General features: G+C 36.0%; 1 protein-coding gene and 1 long non-coding RNA gene across 6 annotated transcripts in view; one reads left to right on the plus strand and one right to left on the minus strand.

Moving 5' to 3' along the window:
* Positions 1–21,439, plus strand: part of LOC123880248 (ras-associated and pleckstrin homology domains-containing protein 1) — a 127,101-nt gene that overhangs the window by 80,932 nt on the left and 24,730 nt on the right. For 4 of the 5 annotated variants that reach the window (XM_045928262.1, XM_045928267.1, XM_045928264.1 and 1 more), the window contains exon 3: positions 14,609–14,704. In XM_045928262.1, coding sequence (XP_045784218.1) covers positions 14,609–14,704 — 96 coding nt within the window. Of the gene's footprint in view, positions 1–6,987; positions 7,392–14,608; positions 14,705–21,439 lie in introns of those variants that run through there. The other variant, XM_045928263.1, reaches the window with a different exon arrangement.
* LOC123880291 lies at positions 1,798–20,205 on the minus strand. The gene is made up of 3 exons (XR_006799203.1): positions 20,196–20,205; positions 18,717–18,893; positions 1,798–1,807 (listed from the first exon to the last, which is right to left on the minus strand). It is a non-coding gene; the product is annotated as an uncharacterized LOC123880291 (long non-coding RNA).

Genomic DNA, 21,439 nt, shown 5'->3' on the forward strand with positions numbered 1-21,439 from the left:
CAGTGACCACGGGATCGAAAAAATTAAATCCATTCGTTATTAACCCCCGACCCAAAAAGAGGGGTGTTATAAGTTTGACGTGTGTATCTGTGTATCTGTGTATCTGTCTGTGGCATCGTAGCGCCTAAACGAATGAACCGATTTTAATTTAGTTTTTTTTGTTTGAAAGGTGGCTTGATCGAGAGTGTTCTTAGCTATAATCTAAAAAAATTGGTTCAGCCGTTTAAGAGTTATCAGCTCTTTTCTAGTTTTCTTGTAGAAAAGAAGGTTACATAACCGTTAGGTTCATAATATTATGTCAATAGACAAATGTCAAGCTGTCAAGATGGACGTTGCCTAAATACATAATTATTTATTTGAAAATGATGTTTTGGAAAACTCAGATACTTTGGATCGTCGGGGGTGTTATAAATTTTTAATTTACACTTGTTTAATTTTAATTGGACGTGATAGTTTGAATATTCTGTCGATTATTTTCATCAAAAGCTTTTTCTCAGTGCGATAGTAGGCTATTTAATACGTATAAATAAAAAATATTTTCTCCCACTTGTTCGGAAACTGCTTCATTATTTTAAAAAAACAAACGCGAACTTAATTTAAAAATTCTAAATAAAGAATAAAAATAAGGAAAGTCCTAAATCATAAATTTCGAATTGAATTTAATTTTTGAAAATTCAATTCAATTCGATTCAAAATTCATACGGACTTTTTCATATAAAGTTTGTACATAGGTACAATGTCTAAGTGTAATTACTACATTTTACTTGCCTAAGGTGTTCAATTTATTACCGTTGTCTAACTATACAAATTTATATATAACTATATAATTTTTTATCTTGAATTTATTAGGAACTAGCCGATGCCCGCTACTTCGCCCGCGTGGATTTAGGTTTTTCGAAATCCCGTGGGAACTCTTTGATTTTCCGGGATAAAAAGTAGCCCATGTGCTAATCCAGGATATTATCAATATCCATTCCAAATTTCAACCAAATCCGTCCAGTAGTTTTTGCGTGAAGGAGTAACAAACATACACACACACACACACACACACACACACACACACACAAACTTTCTCCTTTATAATATTAGTGTGATACCGTATACTATTTTAAAGCCAAGGCATTTCGCACGGCCAGTGCAGATTGGGAGACTCTATCACTGCTACCTAGGTATCTGCTTCTTATACCCATACATATCCTATAGAAATCAAGTAATTAATACATGTATCACATGTAATCTTTATTAGATGTAAGTAAGCAACACTGCTAAAAAGCTACCATACATACCTTGAAAGCCTACGTAATGAGCTAATCGCCTTGACATCTTTGATATTAGTATCCATTGTTAATACCGCAATGAATTGTAATATAAAGCTATAGGTTAAGGAAACTAAGTGGTTAGAATCAAGCGCATACTGATGATATTTATCTACGATATCAATAACATTGCATTGTTATATTATAGCTTATATCTGTGAATGTGAAGTAAATTGTTAGATCACACTAATATTATAAAGGCGAAAGTTTGTATGTATGTGTGTGTGTGTGTATGTTTGTTACTCCTTCACGCAAAAACTACTGGACGGATTTGGCTGAAATTCGGAATGAAGATAGACAATATCCTGGATTAGCACATAAGCTACTTTTCATCCCGGAAAACCAAAGAGTTCCCACGGGATTTCGAAAAACCTAAATCCACGCGGACGAAGTCGCGGGCGTCAGCTAGTTCATAATAATATTAAACACGTCCAATGCTGGGCGTATATGTCTGTCTTTCCACTTTATGAGAGGGGTCTGCCAACACTGCGCTTTTCGATGAGAGGTGGCCTTGCCTCTGGCGTGGCTTGGCGTTTTAGCATTTTGGAACTCCAACAAGACACATAGTATGGCATTTTGCGGTTATGACGTTTCCTCTGAGTCTTGCAGATTATCTTTTCTTATTATTATTCATTCAAAAACAAACAAAATAATCTACAAAATAGTGAATCGTACTTTTAAAGCTACACCACGATGATCGCAATCATCTATATTCTATATGATTGGCTGACTTTCTCTCAGTACTTACCTATTGGCTGAAATGCATTGTCGCCGCAAGAATACCATAAATTTGGCCAATGACAACAATTGAGACAGTTTCGCAATCGTTCAGTACTCTACTACTCATTACTACTCATTACTTGTTGAGTCATATTAAATTATAGTTTCATTCATTTGTTTCATTACATGAGTCAGCCTCGCGCTTTTCATGAGATCGAAGATTAACAGGGCTCTCTCCGTCACTCGCTTCATACAATCGTAGTTCCAATTTCATTTGAATATTAAGCAACCAAAGACCAAAAAATTTTGTAGACATATTCTAGAAACTAATATCTGTGTCTGTGGTGTTTTAGATTTTTCTAAAAATATGTAGTTTTAAAATTACAGGGGCCCAAAGATTTGTATGTAAATTTTTAAGACCGCCTAACTTTGAAATCGAATATTTTAACAGAAATCTGGAAAACCACAGACATAGATATTAGTTTCTAGAATATGTCTGCAAAATTTCATGGGCTTTGGTTGGTTAATATTCAAATGAAATTGGAACTACGATTGTTTGAAGCGAGTGACGGAGAGACCCCTCTTAAGAAAAGCGCGTGAACGGTGAATCATTGGCGGAAAAACTATACGTAATGTCTGCAGTTCACAGTCGCCAAGAATCATCTCCGTTATTGATAGGTTAAAGAATAACTGCGCGTGGGTATCACGATGGCATCAACTACCTAACAAACAGTGAATCACTTCTGCTAGACCAAACATAATGAAGAAATTCCTTACTCTCTCATTTAATTTAGCTACAGTCTGTAAATATGTTGCATGAATCCATACTACTTCATATTATAGATTCTGTTCTAGTTGGTCAGTTACCATTCAGTCTGCTAGCTTTTCACGGACCATCCGTTTAGCACACATTCTACTTTTTCCCCGGGAAATCAAAGAATACCTACCCGTGTATTTTGTAAAAAAAAACCTTTGCACGAAATTGCGGGCGTCATCTACTGGGTACTACAGGAATAACTTGAATCCTGAAGATGGATAGACTACTTTTATCAGCAACATGGAAGGGATACTATTTTTAAAAGCCCTTACTCAACGCAAGTAAAGTCGCAGGCATCATCTAGTTTTGAACATACTAAATAATATTATATCGTGCTATTAACATAAACACAACTCACACACAAAAACACAATCACAGTCATGCTAACACAAACACTTAGGTATAATACACAGTGTACTTCAGTAACTGTTTCCGTTAGTAAAAAAATTGACTCAAAAACTATTTTAATAGCCTCTATTTTGCATATATCCGACATTTTCAGTTTGTTTTTGTTCCGTAAGTATATTCTCTAAAGCTCTGGTTTCCTCCAAAAGCGGTGCCATCATGTAGCGGCCTTAATACAGCGGTGAATGACGTCACTAGTACGTTGTCTATGTAAACAATATGGCGCGGTTTCCTAGATAACGGTAATTGACACCGTAACGTCAAAAAGCGGTACCGCCATTTGCATGACGGCCGTCTTGTCGGTGTCGAAGTGTTTGTCAACGTTTTTTTCATAGCGGTGAAGGTATTTTCAAGCGTAATATTAATTTGCGTGCCATTTTAAAATATTTATTGTTCAAAATGAGTTTCATCAACTCGAACAGCGAGGATGATGAAATTTTAATTGATTTTGTGCGGGTTCAACATAAAGACTTTGTGGTCTGTTCACCGTAATAAAACGGTCAATGCAGTCTCGAACATTCCACATGTTTACGGCCGTCTTTTTGCGGTCATCATATTGCGTCCGTCTAAAAACGGCGCCGCTGTTGGAGGAAACCAGAGCTTAACAAAAACAAATTAGGTACAGAGCAAACTAGATTTTTCGCTCGGTAGCCGCGATATCCGCATCGTGTGGAGTTAACCCGATTATCATATTTGCCCAGTCGGTGCACGATAAACAGGCTTATACAAACAGTATGCGTGAATCATGTAGCGAACCATCTGTAAACAGCACCAGTTTATGATTGGTGATCGAAATATAGAGGGAAAGGAGATAAGCCAATTTTTTAAATGTTGTCTAGAAGCAGGCGTCATTTTGCGGCAGTCCATGATATACAAAAGCTTAATTTGCTATAATCCGCTAAACCAAACAAATCTGTATGGTGCAGCATGCAGCATGCGATATGCACCGCCCGCCCTCACACTGATAAATATGCAGGAAAAGTCAGCCACCAAGCAAGCAATACGCACCACCACACAAATCCCAAAACCACTCGACGCACGTCGCGCACCGCACGTTTTTAAGTTAAAAAAATATGTATAACACTTCACCATGGTTTTTTTTTAATTAATAGACTAGCTCTTGGCAATCAGACCTGCCGAGAAGTGATGATGCAGCCTAAGATGGGCGTGTGTGCCTAGAAGATGTCTATTCAGTATTCACTGTTGACTTGAAGGTACCTAATCAAAATTAGAGGGGAAAACTGATGCCAGAAGGACGTAAATTATTATTTTTAACCCTGCTTTATTGGATACATTTCATGCGTGCATTTCGTTTTCATCGACACGAGCCAAGACGTTAAACAGCGCGCGAGCGGGAACAGAACATAAAATAATTCCTATTTAAATTAATGTAGCTAACCATTGTCCGAAAATCAGCTAGTAAAATTACTTTTCGTGAAAAATCGTCTGTGAAATCGTTATGGAAAAAAAACCAAATGAAAATGATTACCAAGTAGATAGGTATAATGCCACGTCCAGCAGCGACAGGACGTACGTAACTGTAGTAGGCGACAGGTCGAGATGGCAATCGGGGTTGGAACGCGCAGCGCACCCGCAAACGTGGGTGGAAACGACACGATAAAAGAAAAACATCCATGTACCAAAGGTACGATAAGTGCAAGGACGAAACGAAAACTTGACAATTTAATTCAAATATAATTATTTCACAGTTATCGCAATTAAGTACCTATGGAGTAGTACTTTTAGGGCTTCATACATCCGAATGAAAAAAAATTACTCTTATAGGATCACTCGTGTGTCTGTATGTCTGCCGTCACCATTGGCCGTCACAGTCAATTTTCTTCGAGTCTACTGGATTGGTCTAGTACCTACATATTTTGATTACATACATATATGAATTTCTGTGACCTTTTATACACGACCGTGTAATGCAAAAAAAAAAAAGAAATTTGAATGCGGAGGTCACTTTTCATGTGCAAATTAGAAGGGAGAGGGTCTCAAATATATTTTGCTTAAAATTTTACAATAAACAGTTTTAAAGTTATTGAAAAGAATTGATGAAACTTTAGTAGTTTATAGTTAGTTTAGCTTAGAATTTTAAAAAATAGAGAAAATAGTTCCTAAAATAGTTCTTTACTAATAAATTATTGAAAAAGAATATCTGAATTTTGTGCGTACAAACAAGGTAAGTGCAAACTTAACAGGGCTCTCTCCGTCACTTACTCCATACAATCGTAGTTCCAATTTCATTTGAATATCAAGCAACCAAAGTCCATGAAATTTTGCAGACATATTCTAGAAACTAATATCTGTGCCTGTGGTGTTTTAGATTTTCTAAAAATATGTTGTTTTAAAATTACAGGGGCTCAAAGATTTGTATGTGAATTTTTAAGACCGCGTAACTTAGAAACCGAATATTTTAACAGAAATCTGGAAAACCACAGGCATAGATAGTTTCTAGAATATGTCTGCAAAATTTCATGGACTTTGATGAAATTGGAACTACGTTTGTATGGAGCGAGTGACGGAGAGACCCCTCTTAAATATTGTTCGTACGGGACCCTCTCCACGAGAGTTATAACGCACTTGTCCGATTATTTTATTAAATAAATACGACACATTTTAACGTGGTGCTAATTTCGTAACACGCTAAAACAGAGATAGGCGTATTCAAATCCATAGAGATTAAAGACAGGAAACACCAACGCAACGCTGTGATTTAACGCGGTGTAGATAACAAATAGTATTTTGTTATGAAATAACCGTTTTATTGTTTCCCAAAAATTTACAACTACCTCTACCTACATATTTTTAAGCCCCGACCCAAAAAGAGGAGTGTTAAACGTTTGACGTGTGTATCTGTGTATCTGTCTGTGGTATCGTAGTTCCTGAACCAATGAACCGATTTTAATTTAGTTTTTTTTTTGTTTGAAAGGTGGCTTGACCGAGAGTGTTCTTAGCTATAATCCAAGTAAATCGGTTCAGCCGTTTGGAAGTTATCAGCTCTTTTCTAGGTACTGTAACCTTCATTTGTCGGGGGTGTTATAAATTTTTAATTTACACTTATACTTATCGTTTTACTCATCATCACCATCATTATCTCAACCCGTCCGTTCCTGGGATCGAACCCTCGACCTCCCAAATAGGAGGCTAACTCATAGTAAAAATGCTTACTTTGGCGAGGTCGACCAAACTGCCTTTTAGACTATCACCGCTTTTCAATAAAACAATTTTACTAACTCACACTAATATTTTTACTCTTTTAAACTGTTAGAATATAATTAAAATAATGGTTATCCGGGCATGTATTTGACATTAATTTTATTAAATAATATTTGCATCTATAGATATCGATTATTTAAGATGATGTTATAAAATCTGCAATACATATTTATGCCATGAAAATGTAATGTGAATAAGTGTAAAGAAATGAGGGTAAATAATCTTATTATTTCACTTCCCTAGATTCTAAGTACTTCTAAGTACCTACTTGTTTGTTTAATCCTTTTCCTTCGAGAACCGGGCTAATAAGTGTGTTGAGAATGCTTAAGTTATTAAGGAGCTATGGTACCAGCAGAGGCTATGTAAATAATGCAAATTTAGCCTGATGGCAATGTAGGTACCTATTGTTTATCTATGTAGAAACGTATGTTGAAGAAGTTAGTGCGTCTAACAGCAGTGATTCGAATCGCATAGGACTAAATACGAATAGTCATTCATAGTCGTGTCCCCGCCGTGCTCGCTCCTACTCGTATATCGCGACTCGATATTACAATCGTATAATTTTGACGCAACGTGTAGAAGGCTGGACCGGTAGCTAGCAGGATTGCGGAAAACAGTAAAACACATTTTCTAGGTACATACTTAATAGTCGTTACCCACGGAATACTGAAGTTAATTAAGTGAACTGAAAGTAACTTGACCGGCATCCAAGAGTGCTACTGAATGAGTGCAGAAAAGTGCAGTTTTTCTGTTAGAAATGCAGTGTGTAGTGAATTGGTGAAGTACAAGGGTTAAAAATAGCATGTAGGCTCAATTTAAACTGTTTTACGGATTCAGCATGTGGAGTGCAGTATAGCTTTATTAATGGCGGTGGCAAGTTAAATAAAGCAGGACTGCAGGATCTATATGAGGTTAGTTAACCGTTTTAAAGAGAACGTCACACGTCACTATTCATTTAACTGATATATTTATTTATGTTTGACATCCAAATGGAATGGGCCAAGAGCTGCAAATAAGGAAACAGAAAATAAATTCATATTTGTGTCTTGGAAGTAGAAACCGTGGATTATCTGGTCTAGGACTTATCATCTCGTCTTACTGAGTCCACAGTTAATCGAGGGGCTGGCGGTTTCCTTGGTCAGCATCTTAGTCTGGCCATTCAACCAGATAACGCAGCCAGTGTTTTAGGCGTCTTGTAGCGGTTTAGATGATAATTTTTTTATATTTACTTATTTTAAAATTTACTTTTATACGTTTAAGGTGGAAGCGACGGGCCTGCCCGCGAAGTTCAAATTTAATTTGTTTTTTTGTAAACTAATACGACAATGTAGGCTTATGGTATTTTAATTGCGACAATGGCAGTATCATCCTCACAGGTTTATATAAAAATCTTTACTTGAAAGGGTCCAGTTTAAGAATTCTAGTATTGACTAATTTGTGAGAATAGTCGATACTAGAATTAATTTCTTATTATTAATTAGAATTAATTTCTTAGAATTAATTTATTTCTTTAAATTTGAATTTCGCGGGCAGGCCCGTCTCATGCCCCTTAAATTGTAATTATTTTCAATGTAGGAATTTTAAAGATAAAATTTAGAAATATTAAAATGCTATTGGCTAATATACTCCATCTAGGTTCTAGCGAGTGAAAAAAAATCATGACTCCCTATTAGTTGTTAATGAATCAGAGCAAATTTATCAATTACTAGCGACCCGCCCCCGAAAAAATAAATGTCAACCCGGCTTCGCACGGGTTGACATTTATTTTTTCTATTTTCCGGGATAAAATATAGCCTATCCGGATTCGGAAGAATCCCTCTAAGTAATGGTAAAAGAAATTTTGAAATCGGTCCAGTAGTTTTTGAGCCTATTCAATACAAACATACAAAAATACAAAGGTTTCCTCTTTATAATATTAATTAGTATAGAAAACAACAAATATAAATTTTGGGTTATTTACGTGATAAGTAAGTTTTAATTTAGATTGAGGTTTATTTTATAATTGGGTTTAATTTAGGTTAAAAAATTACTAAACAGCTTTTAAAGGGTACGTAGATTAAAATAAGTTCGCGATAGACTGTTTTGAGTTGTAGGTTTTACGCGTGTATTGTACGCGTGTATACCGGTTCAGTTTTTGAGTAAACATTGATTTGTTGGCCTTTGCTAATGAAATTAGTTCAGAAATATATTATTATTTAAACATAGTACATTATTATTATTTAAACATATACATTACATAGTTATGGCAAAAATACTACGTACATATTATAGAGTGTCATTCATAATTTTGTAGATGACTCAGTGTGGATTCAGTCATCAGCGATGATCAACCGCGTAGGAATATTTAATCATTTATAAAATAAACAGGTTCGAAATGGAAACAACAGTGTAATATGTTACGTTTACAAAATTACCAAGGTCCAGTTGTATTACAAGCGGTTAAATTCACGTTACGGTTACCGTTAACAGGGCTCTCTCCGTCACTCGTTTCATACAATCGTAGTTCCAATTTCATTTGAATATTAAGCAACCAAAGTCCATGAAATTTTGCAGACATATTCTAGAAACTAATATCTGTCTGTGATGTTTTAGATTTTTATAAAAATATGTAGTTTTAAAATTACAGGGGCTCAAAGATTTGTATGAAAATTTTTAAAACCGCGTAACTTTGAAACCGAATATTTTAACAGAAATCTGGAAAACCACAGACATAGATATTAAACTTTGAGCACCAAAAGAAAAATGGATTGCCAGTCAAGATTTGTTGACTGGGGACCAAAATATTACCTTTAATCGTAATCATGGAGATATGCTTTGATTACTGATTTGTTAAATCTACTTTTCTTTTAATTAGTGATAAACAAGTGTAAATTAAAAATTTATAACACCCCCGACGATCCAAAGTATCTGAGTTTTCCAAAACATCATTTTCAAATAAATAATTATGTATTTAGGCAACGTCCATCTTGACAGCTTGACATTTGTCTATTGACATAATATTATGAACCTAACGGTTATCTAACCTTCTTTTCTACAAGAAAACTAGAAAAGAGCTGATAACTCTTAAACGGCTGAACCAATTTTTTTAGATTATAGCTAAGAACACTCTCGATCAAGCCACCTTTCAAACAAAAAAAAACTAAATTAAAATCGGTTCATTCGTTTAGGCGCTACGATGCCACAGACAGATACACAGATACACAGACACACAGATACACACGTCAAACTTATAACACCCCTCTTTTTGGGTCGGGGGTTAAAAAGCTGTAACTGTAACGTAACATTGACCGCCTATCGTGCAATTAAACTTAAACAGACCTTCTTAGGGTAGAAACCCTAAGAAGGTCTGTTTAAGTTTAATTGTGTGTATACAATGTGCAAATATTTATTAAGAATAAAATAAGATGTAAGCATCTTGGACACAATGCCTCGCTGCGGTGGTTTTTAGATTTTTTTTAAATTAATACAGAATAATTATATGGACCGGGTTTATATTGACTTCAATATTTCCAATCAAAGGTTCTTATCCTTTACAGCTGTAGCCTAGGCCTGTAGGCCGGCTACCCGCGCGTATTAATCTAATATTGATAGGTAGGTACATCTCTCTGTCGCATGTATGTAGAAAATAATAATTCTTAAAAGATCTTTTGGCTCAGCAATGTTTTAGTCAATGAAAAAGTTACTTGGGGATTGTCGTACTGATTGATTATTTCTACCTATACCTTCATATTCTTACGAGTAGGGTAGGTACATACTTAGCTATCATCACTAAATAATTGATTTGTTTTCCTATTACTCCTTAGTCCCTATCTTATCTACGAGTATGACTGTAGTGAGCTTCTACTTCATAGAAATGACGTAGGTATGTTATACCAGTATAATAATAAAATGATAACTACGAACTGATAATAGCTTTTGTTAGTAGCTGATAGTAGCGTTTGCCTAGGTCAATTATTAGAATAGAACAAGTGTAAATTAAAAATTTATAACACCCCCGACGATCCAAAGTATCTGAGTTTTCCAAAACATCATTTTCAAAATAAATAATAATGTATTTAGGCAACGTCCATCTTGACAGCTTGACATTTGTCTATTGACATAATATTATGAACCTAACGGTTATCTAACCTTCTTTTCTACAAGAAAACTAGAAAAGAGCTGATAACTCTTAAACGGCTGAACCAATTTTTTTAGATTATAGCTAAGAACACTCTCGATCAAGCCACCTTTCCAACAAAAAAAACTAAATTAAAATCGGTTCATTCGTTTAGGCGCTACGATGCCACAGACAGATACACAGATACACAGATACACACGTCAAACTTATAACACCCCTCTTTTTGGGTCGGGGGTTAAAAAACCGACCAAGTGCGAGTCGAACTCGCACAAGAAGGGTTCCGTATCATCGTACAAAGTAACACTTTTATGTAGAACACTGCAAGTTAATGACGGACTGCGCCATTCATAGTGTATTAATTTTTTCGTACGCATTTTTTAATATTTTTTTTTGATGTAACAAAAAATTCACGATTTTAGGTTTTTTTTTCCTTTACTTGTGCTATATAAGACTTAGGTACATACCTGAAAAATGTCATGATTCTAGGTAAACGGGAAGGACAGATAGACTGACGGACAGAAAGACAAACTACGAAGTCATCCTATAAGGGTTGGGTCAGAGGATATAGACCATTTTGAATGATCGCATTTAATCATAGATTTAAACTTAAACTATTACGCGTATATTAAAATGGTCATGTTAATCTTAGTTGCTAACATTGTGCTAGTTGTCATCTTACTTTTCCCCTTTATCAATAAGCCATCCATATAAGTCTAACAAATTGACGTTGGCGAACTCTTGACCTCTTTTGAAATTGTCATGACTTCAAAAACCGATCTTGGGAACCGGAACTCTCGACTTTGCAACAGTTCAAAGAACTTTCAAAGATGATTTTTTCGTGTCATGGTGAAATTAGGAGGTTAAATTCATTGGTTTTATGTAGTTTTGGGAAAATTATAGTTCAACTAAAAACGTAATTTTTTCTTAATAGATTTTTTGACTTGAAATTCCGCTGCAGAATGTAAAAATTATTCATTCTATAAATGCGAAAGTGTGTCTGTCATTCTGTTTGATTTTTTGTTATCTTTTCACGGGATATTAATTTTACTGATTTGGACGAAATTACGTACAATGATAGCTTGCACCTCGGAGTTAAACATGGAATACTCTTTATCCCGGAAAAGCTTTCATGGGATTATTAAAAAACCTAAATACACGCAGATGAAATCGCGGGCATAAGCCGGTAACAATATATATTTTTTTAATTTAAAAAAACGTAGAAGTTTTTAACCCCCGACCCAAAAAGAAGGGTGTTATAAATTGTGTATCTGTCTGTGGCATCGTAGCTCCTAAACTAATGAACCGATTTTAATGTAGTTTTTTTGTTTGAAAGGTGGCTTGATCGAGTGTTCTTAGCTATAATCCAAAAAAATCGGTTCAGCCGTTTGAAAGTTATCAGCTCTTTTCTAGTTACTGTAACCTTCCCTTGTCGGGGGTGTTATAAATTTTTAATTTACACTTGTTAGCATGCCACATTGTCACATGTTTAAATAATTATAATTTTATTAAAATTTAAAACACAAACAGATACATCAAATAACTCTTAGAATCTGTATTTTTATTAGCACTTGTGTGTAACACTTAAACCCGAAACGTTACACGTGCGTGTCCCTGAAAAAGGGTTAGATTAGTTACCTCAACTTATAAAATGAAGTCTCCAACTCGAATATTATGTTAGGTATTAAGGAAGTTAGAATGGACCACCTTGTTGCACCCGTCCACCCACACGGAGTGACATCCTACGCGAGATTCCTCTTAACGCCCCTAGAATGACGCCATTGAATTCCCGTTTTCGAAAGATTTTCTATATTGAAGCAGTTGTAAAATCTTGAGCGTTGTAAAAATTTTATTTTGTGATAGTTCACTTGGAGTCCAACTCGTCTGGGCAGCGTTCGCGATTTCGAATGTCTTGTCCAAAAGACCAAAGTCAAAGTTGAAGTTGATTATATGAATCCGAGACAAAGTCATAAGAAAACTCAGAGTCACTGCGGGTGATAGAGAGAGATTTGCCTATAATTTCTCTATATGGCCAAATCAGAAATGAGGAGATCCGTAGGACAACCTGAGTGACCAACATATGTAGATGTGTGCATGGCAAAAAGCAGGGCACATATATCGATAAACCGATAGATGTTGGGGTCTCAATGTTCTGGAATGGCGATCTCGCACCGATAAACGCAGCCTTAGTAGACCTGACCATATTTTTAATCCATTGACAGTTATCTACGTAAAATTATATTTGAATGCCACTCAATGAAGCTGCAATGTAAAACCAATCAATATCAATTAAGTTTGGTGGCTATCATTTAGTGTTGATCACTGAGTTAATAATATTCAACCTTCTGGTGACTGGTGTAAACAGTGTTACACATGTACATCTTGGTATGAGTAGTTGAAAGCTTCAATATGGTATGGTATCTAGAGCTCACTTAGTTTATCATTTGTCTGTTTGGCTATAAAATCTCTCTTTGCGCTCGATTTTAAGTATTGAAAGGTACCTATATAGTTGCCCGGTCCGGTTTCTGATAACCTCTGCTCTCTGTAATCTTTGTATTTGATCGAGACGTGTATAGAAAAAGGCGAAAGTACTCGTACTCAATTAAAAGATTCGCACTAAGCCCAAACACGAGCAATAAGTATGTAAGTAGTAGATTGAACCAATGAAACAGCAAAATAATTCGCTTGGTTTCAGGCGAATTAACAATGAGCGATTTTATTTTTATTCCGTTACTAGCTGACGCCCGCGACTTCGTCCGCGTGGATTTACGTTTTTCGAAATCCCGTGGGAACTCTTTGGTTTTCCGGAATAAAAAGTAGCCTATGTGCTAATCCAGGATATTATCTGTCTCCATTCCGAATTTCAGCCAAATCCGCCCAGTAGTTTTTGCATGAAGGAGTAACAAACACACACACACACACATACACACACACACATACACACATACAAACTTTCGCCTTTATAATATTAGTGTGATAACTTAGCCCTTGATTGTGATTTCACCTGGAGGCAAGTGATGAAGCAGTCTAAGAGAGAAGCGAGCTAACTTGTTAGGAATACGGGAGTTTTATTAAACCGATACCCCGTATCGGTTTCTTCGCGACATCGTACCGAAACACTAAACCCCACCAGACCAGACCAGAGACAATTTATAAATTCCCAAATGCCCTTGCCGGGAATCGGAACCGGCTCCTCCCACTTATAACACCACAGCGCTCACCACTGCGCAGAGAGATTGTAAACACTTATTCTTATTACGATTTCATTCGTTTCTGACTCCTGCAAATCGTGGCATTTCCACCTAACCAAAGATTTTGGCAAGAAGTGACTTTTATATCTATGCTCTTATGGACTAAGAGCCAGTGCGTTCTAGACCTTCGTTATTTTATAAAAGCTGAAAGTTTCTCTGCGTATTGTCCCCAACGCAGGGAGGAACGATCAGCGACTATGAAGTTTGGATCGTGGTGGCTTTGGGAGATAACAGGAAATAAAGCTATGAAAAATCTTACTAATCAAAGTATAAAGTCCAATTTTGTTATGTTTTCTTTTGAATAGTATTAGAAATCACGTCATACTTTGCCAGACGGTTCAACTTTAAGCTTTTATAAAATAACGTAAGCTAGCTATATATAAATAACTCTATATTTAGGCAATTATAGAGTATACATATAAAAGTAACTACTTCTAAAAGGTATGGAAAAGAATGTAGTCGATTTAAACGGCGGCGAGGGGTTATTCCCTTGAAACAAGAGGTACGTGTGAAAGTAAACACTCACACCTACGTGAGACATGTTAATCTATGTACCTACTACCTAGATTAAAATGTGCCATGTCTAGTGCTGCATAGTGTTACATAGTTGAGACCCTAATAGAATCTACCTACCCGGTTTATAGAAGCAATCAGAAACAATGAAAAAACACCTAGGTTAATATTTACTACAGGCCTGCTACAGGCGATAGGATAGGAAACAGAATAATAAGCAGTCTTTATAATTTAAATATTTTTGTTACAGATGGCGCTTGTAGAGGATTCAGGCGCGGGCGCCGCCGGCGAGGACCCTGAAGCGCTGCTGAATGAATGGCTTGGCGAACTAACTGTACTTACTGCAGTATGTATCTACAATATGCAGTACTAGCCGATGCCCGCGACTTCGCCCGCGTGGATTTAGGTTTTTGAAATCCCGTGGGAACTCTTTGATTTTCCGGGATAAAAAGTAGCCTATGTGCTAATCCAGGATATTATCTATCTCCATTCCAAATTTCAGCCAAATCCGTCCAGTAGTTTTTGCGTAAAGGAGTAACAAACATACACACACACACACACACACACACACACACACATACAAACTTTCGCCTTTATAATATTAGTGTGATGTACAATGTACATACACTATCGCTCAAAAGTATTTGGCCACCTAGTAAAACACATTTTATAAAAGTTTTAGTGCATGAAACTACTTCATAATTATTATTGTAACTGTTTATTTTACACTAGAGGATGCCCGCGACTTCGTCCGCGTGGATTTGGGTTTTCAAAGATCTCGTGGGAACTGTTTGATTTTCCGGGATAAAAAGTTGCCTATGTCAATTACAGGGACGCAAGCTACCTCGGTACCTTTCATACAAATCGCTTAAGCGGATGGGTTTTTGGGAATCCCGTGGGAACTCTTTAATTTTCCGGGATAAAAAGTAGCCTATGACCGTCTCCGGGATATAAGCTAACCGTGTACCAAATTTCGTCAGAATCGGTTAAACTGTTGGGCCGTGTAAAGGTAGCAGACAGACAGACAGACACACTTTCGCATTTATAATATTAGTATGGATAACCGTTAAAGATATAATTAATAAATTTTGCGTCGTTATACAAACAATGAAACCTGATGAATGATTTCTTTTGTAATCGAAACAAAATGCAGGTTGCCAAGGTTGCCAAATACTTTTGAGCGGTAGTGTATGTATGTCTGTAGCGTTCCGGGACGATGCCGTGTAGAAACCAAAGGTGTACCCTTCCAGGTTAGCCCGCTTCCATCTTAGACTGCATTATCACTTACCACCAGGTGAGATTGCAGTCAAGGGCTAACTTGTATTTGAACAAAAAGAAACAGATATCTACCAGTTACTTTTTTTTTTAAATTTTATTTAATCAAAATAATTTAACAAAGGATCTATAATATTATAGCTCGCCAAACTGGTGGGCCAGTTTGTTGGCGAGGTGGCGCTCTTATTTTATCGTACATATTAACTAACTTATCCATACACCTTAATCTATACTTATAATAAACTTACTACGAGTAAATATTTATTTAAACCGACCTACTTTACTAAACAGACAAAAACACATTACTATACAAATCAAAAGAAAACACAAAACACAAATTACTATTTTTATGAAGCATGGACCTACTCCGTTACTTCTTACTGAGGGTAAAAAAGCTCTCGTGTAAATGAGGCCTTATTGGCCTTAAACCAGTTGCCTAACTCAAACTCTAAAATGCGACCATACGTATGCTTAATGCGTTAAAAATAAATAAAACGCTAATTAATTATACAAATGGTATCCAACAAAGATTGATGCACGCACGTGGTGCGCGCAGCCGGCACGCTCGTGGCAGGTGCCAGCGCATATGTCTGCACCTCGCATCTCGCAACTTGCACATCTCGACGACGCATTTCGAGTATCGAAACACTATAATCATAATCATTTATTTTACTAGAGTATGGTACATATTCATTATTAGGTATAAATATTTTTTATCAATTAGACTTTTACAAGTAAGTACCTACTTTTGAATCGTCAAAAGCATCAACCACTGGTAGCCACCGTGGTGGTGGTAACCGGGTATCTTTAAAACAAGAGTGAATAGGCACCTTTAAACGCGTCGTCTTAGACCACATCATCACTTTCCATCAGGTGTGATTGTGGTCAAGCGCAGACCTATAAGTGAATAAAAAAAAAATATAAAAAAAAAGATGCTTTTCGAAGGTATTCTCCCAAGCATGGCGTGCAAAATTTATTGAGCCCAGTGATCTCATCTCACCTTCACATATTATGTCATCACGTTTTAAAAATTATTAATTATTCTTATCTGTGCATTATTTAGAATTTGTCATTCAAAAATTCACCAATGGTTTAAAGCTTTTTTTAACCCCCGACACAAAAAAGAGGGGTGTTATAAGTTTGACGTGTGTATCTGTGTATCTGTCTGTGGCATCGTAGCTCCTAAACTAATGAACCGATTTTAATTTAGTTTTTCTTGTTTGAAAGGTGGCTTGATCGAGAGTGGTTCTATATCGAGCTATAATCCAAGAAAATCGGTTCAGCCGTTTGAAAGTTATCAGCTCTTTTCTAGTTACTATAACCTTCACTTGTCGGGGGTGTTATAAATTTTGAATGAAAGTAGTAGTAGACATACCTAGGCGTTGATGTTAACCTATCAAAATCAAATTTCACTTGCATCTTTCAAGATAATATTGTACAAAATTTGCAAAACGAAGGTTTGAAGTTAATATTGCACAAAAGTTGCAATACGAAACATATTCAGAGAGCGCGCGGGAAATGAAAACGCCACCAGTCATTGGAAAATTTTCCGATGTTAGCTAAAATTGATCTGTGCTCCCGCGCTCTAAAACTTCCAAAGCATTATATGCAGCAAGCTCTTTTTATTTTTATTTTTAATCAAAATAAAAAGATTTTAATTTAGATAAATCGCGTCGCCTACAGATCGACATTTTTCTTGAGTGAAGATAGTATACAGTGCCACCAGCTTATCGTTAGGTATACCTAACGTTCAGGTTTCCTTCAGCTACGCGAGCGAAGCCGCGTGTAATAGCTAGTTTGTATTGAAAACAAAAAAAATCTGAATTGCATAGATTCTCTAAATCTAGATATGCTTATTTTCCCATATAAGTTTTAATTAGTCGCTTATTATTAATTATAATTGCAACACATGTAGATTTGTATCCGGCGTACGATCTTAGCATGCACTATACATACATACTTACTACATATATACATACTTACTCGTAATGTAAATAACAACTGAGATAATAAACCATGATTTAAAAATCTTTGATTTATAGTCAGACTGACTGACTATAATGCGGAATAATGCGATAATGCAATAATGCGGAAAAGGATCGCCTCAATTAAAAGCAGGTTGGAGAGAAGTCCCAACATTATCCTGAAGGTGATAGCAGACAGACAGGACAGCGCTCTCAAAGCGCACTGGATGTCTGCATTAGTTAATAAGTATATTAATTGTATTAACTAACATAGAATAAGTTTCTTACTAACATACATTACACTATAGTTTAGTTACTAACATAGGTTAAGATGTTTACTAACATAATATTGTGGGCCTTTGTTGCTTGAATAAATAAAGATATTATTATTATTATTATCTATATAACTTACTCTCACGCCCGGTTACAAAATAGATATATATAAAAGACAAAGAGAATATAATATACTTACATACATAAAAATAAATAAACCTACATACACATTTATATAAATAAATATTTGTACCGGGCGGAGGATTACGCCCCGGCAGGGGAGACCAAACGGCCGGGGGTCAGGGCGACAGGTTGAGAAAGCGGCGGACTATCCTTGCCGAGTCTAGCAAGACCGCTTTTTGCATCCTGGCTGCGAGCGAACTGCCACGGAACCCCAGTCGCAGTTATTATTATTATTATTATAAATCAAAGATTTTAGACAGACAGTAAGTAGTAGGTATATTATGTATTATGTTTTTAGTACGAATAACTGAAGTATATCACTATATTTACTAAACAAGCTATGAGATTTCTCTAATCACGATAATCGGGACTAGATGCCATAATAAAACCAGCCTAACAAAAAAAAAACCTTCGAATTCGATTCAGTTAGTATTGTAGTATCGTAAAAAAATTACCGACGTAGCGAACACGAAGGAAGCGACGTATCTCCTCGTTTCTAATTCGAACCGCTAGGTTATGAAAGACCCTTACGGCATCAGCCTTACCCTCTACTTTTAATATAGATATCTTCAAGTCAAGAATGGTTTAGGCATCTTCTAGGCAAGCGCCCTCCATGTACTTAAGGCTCATCATCACTTACCAGCAGTGTCGGGTTCAGTTTACCGATTGCGGTAATATGACAGCCATGATATCACTATCGCAATCACCTTTGATTGGTTGACGCTCGATCATCATTGGCTGCAATGCATTGTTACAACAAGAATACCACAAATTCAGCCAATCACAACAATTGAGATTGTAATAGTGATTGATGCAGTTTTTCCGCAATCGACCAGCTTACTCGTATTGCCGAGCGCTAGTCTATGAATTAAAAAAAACTGGCCAAGTGCGAGTCAGACTCGCGCACTGAGGGTTCCGTACTCGGGTATTTTTTCCAATATTTTGCACGATAAATTAAAAACTATTAGGTATGCATAAAATATCTGTTTTAGAATGTACAGGTAAAGCCCTTTCATATGATACCCCACTTGGTATAGTTTTATCTTACTTTGAAATTTGAAACACATTTTAATTTTTTTTTTACATGATTTATCCACAAATTCGCGCTTTTCGGATTTATTTCTGTATTTGTACTATAAGACCTACCTACCTGCCCATGATTCTAGGTCAACGGGAAGTACCCTATAGGTTTCTTGACAGACACGACGGACAGACAGACAGACAGACGTTCCGTTTTTTTTTTGAGGTACGGAACCCTACAAAAGGCAACTTCAGTAACTTAACAAGACTAAAGGTCAGCCAATAGGCACTTGAATTGAGCGCTAATCGCCTTAGGGTCGGCGGATCGGGCTTAAAGGATTAATTAAGGCGAACGCTCAGTACAACTGTAACATAGCCTAATCTTTCGCTTTTGGTGAGTGGTTTTGTTCACTTTATTAAAATCGTGTTTTTAACCCCCGACCCAAAAAGAGGGGTGTTATAAGTTTGACGTGTGTGTCTGTGTATCTGTGTGTCTGTGTATCTGTGTATCTGTGTATCTGTCTGTGGCATCGTAGCGCCTAAACGAATGAACCGATTTTAATTTACTTTTTTTTTGTTTGAAAGGTGGCTTGATCGAGAGTGTTCTTAGCTGTAATCCAAAAAAATTGGTTCAGCCGTTTAAGAGTTATCAGCTCTTTTCTAGTTTTCTTGTAGAAAAGAAGGTTAGATAACCGTTAGGTTCATAATATTATGTCAATTGACAAATGTCAAGCTGTCAAGATGGACGTTGCCTAAACACATAATTATTTATTTGAAAATGATGTTTTGGAAAACTTAGATACTTTAAATCGTAGGCGCGGAATAGTCCAAGAAAATCGGTTCAGCCGTTTGAAAGTTATCAGGTCTTTTCGGTCTTTTCTAGTTACTGTAACCTTCACTTGTCGGGGGTGTTATAAATTTTTAATTTACACTTGTTGAACAATTGAAGTGCGAAGTGCCTTTTTGATGACTTCAAAATAATGTCTTTACCATTTGAAATAATTAACAAAGAAGCTACGAACTGTTTCAATTACAAAAACTAGGTCATTCCATGATAAATCAAGGATCAATTTTGTTGTCTATTTGTTTCTTCATCTTCGAAACGGCAAAACTAATTTTAACGTGATTTTTGCAGAGTGTTGACTAATGGGTGATGAAAGCTACTTATACTGCGGGAAAATCGATGTAACTAGCAAACAACTTAGCTTATATGGTAACAACAACCCCTAGTCATGATAAAATATCGATATAAACATCAAAGCGCTTTAAAAATAGAAGCAGAGTAGCACAATATGGTCGGGAACGGATTTTTTCAATATCTTTTTTTCTGCGCTCACTCAAACGCTTTGCCAGCTGCGTTTTCGTCTCACATTGGTTAAAAAAAAGTTTCAGCTGATTGCTCTAACACATTTAAGTAAAATATTTAGTAACATTTCAGAACTTAATGAAATCCTAATGAGTAAGCATAGGTATATTTTGAGTCTATTAGGTGAGCATTAACTTTAAATTTCATTATTTCGCATATGTATATTTACTCATAATATTTTTTTTTTCTCTTTTTAACTATATTCTTAGTTCAAAAAGTCACTTTTTTAGGAAACCGTACAAATGACCTTTGAAATAGTTCTAGGTATCTAGATACCTAATCTTATTAATTAAACACCTCTGTACAAAAAACTTTTAACGGTACAGGGATTTCTTTTATTAGTAGTTTTATTACTTGCTCAACAAAAACTAACATTACATTTTATTGTGGTACCCTTTCTAGGAAACAATCAGTAAATCTTCAAAAAAAAAAGTAGTGTTAGATCCGTCTTTTCGTTCCGTTTATTGTAGAAGAGCACGTTGGCATAGCCGCAGGCATTAGATTATTAACCTTGTTCTCAAAGGTGTGTAAAGTTCCGCACTTGACCACTATTATGTATGGCATGACGATGATGACATAAAACCTTCTTAACTCCAAAAAAACCAGCCAAGTGCGAGTCAGACTCGCACACCGAGGGTTCCGTACTCGCGTATTTTTTTACACTTTGCACGATAAATCAAAACTATTATGTATGTAAATAAATAAAAATCTGTTTTAGAATGTACAGGTAAAGCCCTTCCATAATATGATACCCCACTTGGTATAGTTATCTTACATTTTAAAATTGAAATACATTAGACATGACCGACGGACAGTCAGACAAACAACAAAGTGATCCTGTAAGGGTTGCGTTTTTCCTTTTGAGGTGCGGAACCCTAAAAAAGACTTAATACAGTCACTATCATCAAGCAGATAAGTTGGTAATGTTGTGAGGTAGGTATATTTTTCCTAGGAAAGCTAATGAAATATTTAACACTAGAGGATGCCCGCGACTTCGTCC

This window comes from Maniola jurtina, chromosome Z (assembly GCF_905333055.1).
Source record: "Maniola jurtina chromosome Z, ilManJurt1.1, whole genome shotgun sequence".
Lineage (NCBI taxonomy): Eukaryota > Metazoa > Arthropoda > Insecta > Lepidoptera > Nymphalidae > Maniola > Maniola jurtina.